We start from the raw sequence: 6,825 nt of genomic DNA on the forward strand, positions 1-6,825 counted from the left end.
CAAGAAGGGAAGTTTATGATTTTTCCCCATGTGACAAGCAATACAACTTTCATTATTTTGTTCAATGTTTACATCAAAGAATTTGCATATTTGCTCGAGAATGCCATGAACAGGGTGCCCAAGGCGCCTATGCCACAAATCATACAAATGACTTGAAGTAACAACTTTATTAGCTACAAGACAAGTACTTTTATTATGACTATCATCAACCTGGAATAGGTACATGTCATCTTTCTCATGTCCCTGCAGCAGAACCTCACCAGTGGCTTCATCACGAACATAACATCGTGATGTATGAAACTCGAAATACACCTTATTGTCCTTAGCAAGCTTCGAGATCGAGAGAAGATTTTTAGTAACCTTAGGTACATGAAGAATATCATTTAACACTAAAGCTCGAGAAAAAGAAGACAAAACTGATTTACCAATGGCTTGAATTAGAAGTAAACCACCATTACCAACCATTAATTTACCTGATCCTGAGAATTCTTTTTGGCTAATAACCTTGGTCGAATTAGCAATTGCATGATGCGTGGCCCTAGAGTCCAGAACCCAGTGATCCCTCGTGCTAGTAGTGATATGACTCTGTGGTTGTGGCGAATAACATACATGTGCTTAAGCCTTGGCTTTTGTACAACATACACATTCATCCACATCAAGATGAGACGATTCCAGGCTAGAGCAGTTTACATATCCCGAACCACCACGGCTTACAACACGCTCAGTCGATCGGCCAGTAAATGACTGATCGAACCTGTACCAGTAATCAACAACAAAGTGGCCATTTTTTTCCACATAACTGACATTGAACCTGTGGTCGACCACGACCCCGTCCTCCAGTTCGACCTCCAACACTAGTTCCATATCTTCCAGAGGATCGATCATGAAATGTATGATTAGCATTCTTCGAAGTAGGACCAGATTGAGCAAAGTGAGCACTCATCGACAAAAACTCTTCTTGAGAGTCAAACCCAGCAAGCTGCATTTCTGCATCAATCAACATTGAGCAGATCTTATTAAGGGACAAGGCCTATTTCATGGTGGTTATAAATGCAATGTAAGGTTGGTACTCTCGGGGAAGTCCTTTTAGAATGCTCGCAACATGTTCGACCTGAGGAATTGCACTGTCACATGAACCTAACACATCACACACTTATTTGATGCGAGTGAGGTACGTTCGCATGCTATCACTACCTTTATTGAGTGACTGAAGTTTATAGTGAAGGTTGATAACCGTCGTGGTGGACCGATTTGCAAAGAACTACAGCACCTTGCTCCAGACAGGCACCGCCGTCTTCGCTCTAACAAACTGGGACATCAAATGCGGGCTGATCGTGGACAGTAGCCAAGAAGCTAGTGCACTATCTTGTGCAACAAATTCCTCATGCAGCTCATTTGCCACCGTATCGCCATTCTCATCCTCAACTGTTGTAGGAGGAGGACACACCACTCCGGTTAATAATCGTTCTAGCAGATAACTGCGAACAATCAACAAAATTTGTTGCTTCCACAACAGGAAATTAGCTTCATCAAGGATGATGTTAACCTTCTTGTTTGTGAAAGTCTTTCCAGCATGAACCTCCATGATCGAGAGTTTAGCACAGCACGCATGAGAACCTCAGAAACGTCCGACGAATGATACCATGTTAAGCAATGCAGTAAACTGCAGCAATGGAAATACTAGAAATGAACAAGAAAAACATTCTTATTGAATCAACTTGCCATACTTCTCTATTACACTTACATTTATAACATACTTATAACAAACTCTAACAACCTTAAATCTATTTCCTAACAACTTCATATGATGGTTAACCACATCCATCATCATTTCTTAGCTTACATGCATGATAAGTATGAGGACTCTAACTCACGTACATGAACATATCTCAACATGTATAGTAGCAAGGAATTCTGAGGGGCTTGTAATGGGCACTTGTAGGAAACGAAATAAAAGACCTATCTTGGCGTTTGGAGCAGAAGCAATGGCTGCGGTGCATACGGTTTCCTTCGCTCGAGACATTAGTTTTTCAAGAGTAAGTGTTGAAGGCGACTCAAAGATGGTAATCAATAAGCTTGAATCATATCTACCTGATCTCTTCGAGATAAGCCCGATCATTAAGGAAGCCAAGGAACTTCCGAGAAATCTTCATGCATGTTGATTCTCCTTCGTTACCCGCCATACAAACAGAGTTGCTCACTATCTGGCGACAGTGACACTCAGCCAACCAGACCGATATTGGGTAGAAGAAGCTCCTCTAGGTGCTGAAGATTTGGTGGTGTCAGATCACAGGTCTCTCGATCCACCATAGATGTGACTGTCCGTTTGGTTATCGTGCGTAAGGCTCGATCTTTCTTTTGTTCTCTCGTTGCAACTCTTCTTCAAGTTTTGTCCATCTTTCTGCAGCAGAACAACCGACTCTTCATTATTTTTTTATTTTGTCCCTTGAATGTTTTAGGTCCCTTTTGGGGCGTTTTGGTTGCCACTAATGCCAGACAGTTGGCCCATGTCTCTTTAGTTTTCTCTTTTTCATTGATTGCACATGTACTCCTTTATCAGTCAATAAATAGTCAGTTTCATTTAAAAAAAAAACTAAATGTCTTTCTCTTTGATTGATGTTTCTTGTATGTTAAAGCTTCTATGGTTTGGGAATATTGCATCTAAAAAATATATGCTAACATATTTAGTTATTTTATTAACACAATACTTTATTATATTTATATGTATATTTAATACAAAATTAAAATTTTGTTTTATAGTATAATTGTTGCTGGGTAATTTTACTGAATATTAAGACATTATTTTTTATTAAATCAAAGTGATTATAAAATAGTATTTATTATGAATGTTTGCAGCCATAACTCGTAATCTCTAATAATAATAACGATTAGTTTAATCACTGTGATAATTTCAATCAATGTGATAATTTCAATCGCTGTGATAATTTCGTTCGTACAATATTAAGACATTATTTAAGTCAATCAAGCATATAATAAATGACATCATTTTAATTCTGATTAACATTAGATTCTAAATTCAACATCAAATCACTTCTTTATTTTCTATCTCTTTATATCCTCAAGATAATGAGATATATGCTCAAAATATATCTATCAACATCAATACTTGCTTTATATGAAAGCACAAATTTAAAAAAGTATAGAGTTTTGAAATAATATCACACCATTCTTCCAAGAACTTTGAGGATATCATCCATGGATGGCCTTCTGAGAGGGTCATCCTCTATGCAAGCCTTGGCTAGAACTGCTAAGCATAAAGCTTCAGCTAGTAGATATTCATCTTTCAGACATGGATCGATGAAGCTCCTCAATTGTTCAAAACAACCTCCTTCATTTTCCCCCCCTCCCAAAAATCCAATTGAATCTTTCAACAAAGTTCCTTTTGTAGCGTCATTCCCTGAAATGAGCTCAAGCAAAACTACCCCGAATGCAAAAATATCCACTTTCAACGAAGCCGGTCTGGTCATGGGGTACTCCGGAATGACCAATCCGTCAACGGTATCGGCGTTTTCATTCCTTGTTGATGAGGTGACAGCAAGAGTCGATCCAATATTTGCTAGTTTCGCCCTCCATTTCGATGTCACATATATATTCCTGCTATTCACGCTCATATGAGCATACGAAGGGAAAATACAATAATGTAAATAATGAAGAACGGTTGCTACATCGAAAGCAATTTGAGTCCTTCGACTCCAGTCGAGACGATGAGCCTGATCTGATAAACAATCCCTTAAACAGCCATTGGCAGGGAATTCAAAAACCAGATACGACCAGGTAAAGTCATTTTCACCATAACAAACACCATGGAGATTCACAATGTTAACGTGATTGATCTTAGAATGCATATCTATAACCCGGCGGATATCTTCAAATTTCATCTGCTTGATCATTACACTTTCATTGTCAATCAACCCCTTGTAGACTTGCTCACCAATCTTATTGGTATCTTCATTGAAGTCATTTGTAACCCTTTTTATATCATCTATGCCATAGTTGTACAAAGAAAATTTAATCCCAGCTAGAAGATCAGGAGATAAACAAGAATTGGTCGAGCTTCTACCGGTTTGTCCCGATAGAGGAGAGCTTCGAGCTGTTGAGCCAGAGAGCACAGAGTTTCTATCTGTAAAAGACTGTAGTCTCTCTCCCTTCCATTTCTTCAAGGCCTTCACATACAGCCCACAAGCAAGCAATGCAACCGTAACCAGCAAAAACCCAACAATTGATCCTGCAATATACAGGTTCTTCAACTTTGTGTTCTTTGTTTTTTCAACTGTGGCGGTGGGAAGAAAACCTGGGGTTGGGGGTGGAGAATCTGGTATATTGAAGTTAATTGAAGGATCTGATTTCAAAGGAACTAAAACAGTTGTATTGGGAAAAACAGTGGACTTAGGTTCCAAATGGTTAGCTGCTAATAAATCATGGACAGAGATGCTAAACTTCATGCTTAATGGGATTATTCCATCTCCTTCCAGGAGAGGGTATGTCACAAGATATTTCACTTGATTAACACCAGTGAAATTATCAGGACAGGAACATCTCAAAGGAACAAGAAGCTTACCACCAAGCTCAACATCATTCCCTTGAGATGGATTTTCCCGGAGCAGCGTTAACGATTTCGATAAACCTTCGAAAACCCCACAAGCAATCTCTGAGATCGATGTTCTCTCAGGAACTGTGTAGTTTAAACCAGCCTGAAAGTACTGTCCAGAACACAAACAGGTTATAGGGAGAAGAACCTCTCTACCTGGTTTCAGAGTTTCCGAGGGTGAAGCTATGTTGTTCAAGTGAAGCAACTCGTCAGGGTTGATCCGAAACAAAGCAGAGATATTCACCAGTTTTTGCAGTCCAAAATGTTGGTTGGCTCTGTAGACTAAGTATGTTCTGCATGATTGTCGGACAGAATCGCAGGTGTACCTTGAGCCTGGATGACTGGTATCGGAAGAACAATCAGATGGATCATAAAATTGTTCAGCAAAGCTTAAACTGACAGTTATCCAGATGAGAAACAAGAGATAAATCATTCCTGCTGCTAAAAAATATGTGACATCTCTGTCAAGTGTTTAAGGCAGCACTTCGGAAAAAAGGAGTTGAGATGAAATGATTGAAACAAATCAATGGCTCTATATAATACCGAACCTACAAACGAAAAAAAAAGAAAAAGGTAATCAGATTTGGAATCAAATTAAACTGCCGGCCTAAGAGCTAAGGGCCAACCGGAAATTCAATGAAAAAATGATACCATAACGAATTTTTTGGTTCTTTTCTTCTTGTTGTTTATTGATCATCCATCCCGCTTTTGTTTTTATTTTTATTTTTAGGTAGACCATCATTTTCACCAATCTGCAGTTAAAGTTCCTCTTGAAAGTTCACCATACAAGTCCCTGTACTATATCTTGGATTGCATTTTGGTCTCTCTATTTGAAAAATGAAAAAATTGATCCATGTTCATTGAGAAGAGATGCAAGACATTTCCAAGAGCTGATTCGAGCGTTTGTACTTTGGCGTTAAAAAATCGTTCTGGTCATTTATCAATTACAAAGAGACAAATATTTTGCTATAAAATAGATTCAACTATGAGATCTCTATAAAAAGAATTAATATTTAATCATTACGCCAAATTAGTTAAATATTGTATAAGTAATAAACACAACATTTAAATACAATTTGACTGAATTTGATTTTATTTAAAATATATTAATATAAATTGTAAAATATAATTAATATTTTTTATTTTAATTAATAAATTTATATAACATGTATAATTTATTTTTGTTATGATTTAATATTTTTAAAGTAACTCTAATACTATCAACAAAATTAATTTAAGAAATACTATTAACAAAAATTGGCGTTTGGTGTAACTTGAGCAAGCAAACAAGTAGGATAATCATAATTCAAGAAAATAGTCAAATTAGTGGCGGCAACAAAATAGGTAAGACAATGTTATGCACGACACCATTAATAGTCCTCGTCGGGGTGTGAATAAAAAATATTATAATTTAATTTAAAAATTATTTATATACTCAAATCTCATGTAATTTTACAGAATTATCATTTTTGATTTTTTATTTAAATGAGACACAATCAATACTGTTGACTAAAATAACACACTTTAATAAAGATGTAGTAAAACGATTTTCAAAGGTTCATTTTAATTTATGTGTTTTTGTCTATATGACAAATTATCTAGACGGGGTTTTTTACTTCGATGTTATTCAAGGTTAAAATGAAAGAAATGAAAATAATAGATAACAAATTGTAAGACTTTTATTTAAAGAGGTACACACGTTGCAATATTTATCGAATATACACAATTGTATGAGTACAAATATGAGCCCGAACTAGACAACAATAATATATATATATATATATATATATATATCTTATCTTTAATCACTTAATAAATACATATTTAGATTATTATGTCCGAATAAATAAAAAAATCTCTATATAAAAATGTTTTTTTTTTCAAAATATAGGATAAATTACGTGTTTAATATTTAAATTATCAGTTTTGATTTGTTTTAGTATCTGAATTTTTAATTTTTTTAAAATCATATATAAAGTTTAGTTTTTATTTCATTTTAAAATCATATTCAAAATCTAATGTTAAGTTTTGAAAAAATTAAAATTTTAGATATTAAAACAGACTAAAATTAATAGTTTAAGTATTAAATGCGTAATTTATCCTAAAATATATTTATATTAAAATGCATCTTTATTGAAAGTAATACCATTTTTGTCAATAATTTTATTTGGGAGTTATTTTTATTAAAATTAGAAAAAGGATTATTCTAACAAATT

General features: G+C 35.2%; 1 protein-coding gene across 1 annotated transcript; it reads right to left on the reverse strand.

Annotated features, from left to right (window-relative positions):
• Positions 1-3,055: 3,055 nt before the first annotated feature.
• LOC120194000 (lysM domain receptor-like kinase 4) lies at positions 3,056-5,083 on the reverse strand. The gene has a single exon (XM_039196403.1). It carries the CDS (start codon positions 5,040-5,042, stop codon positions 3,180-3,182), a length of 1,863 nt encoding a protein of 620 aa, XP_039052334.1. The 5' UTR covers positions 5,043-5,083; the 3' UTR covers positions 3,056-3,179.
• Positions 5,084-6,825: the final 1,742 nt, after the last annotated feature.

Source organism: Hibiscus syriacus, unplaced genomic scaffold (genome assembly GCF_006381635.1).
Source record: "Hibiscus syriacus cultivar Baekdansim isolate YM2019G1 unplaced genomic scaffold, ASM638163v2 tig00116997_pilon, whole genome shotgun sequence".
In the NCBI taxonomy this organism is placed as follows: domain Eukaryota; kingdom Viridiplantae; phylum Streptophyta; class Magnoliopsida; order Malvales; family Malvaceae; genus Hibiscus; species Hibiscus syriacus.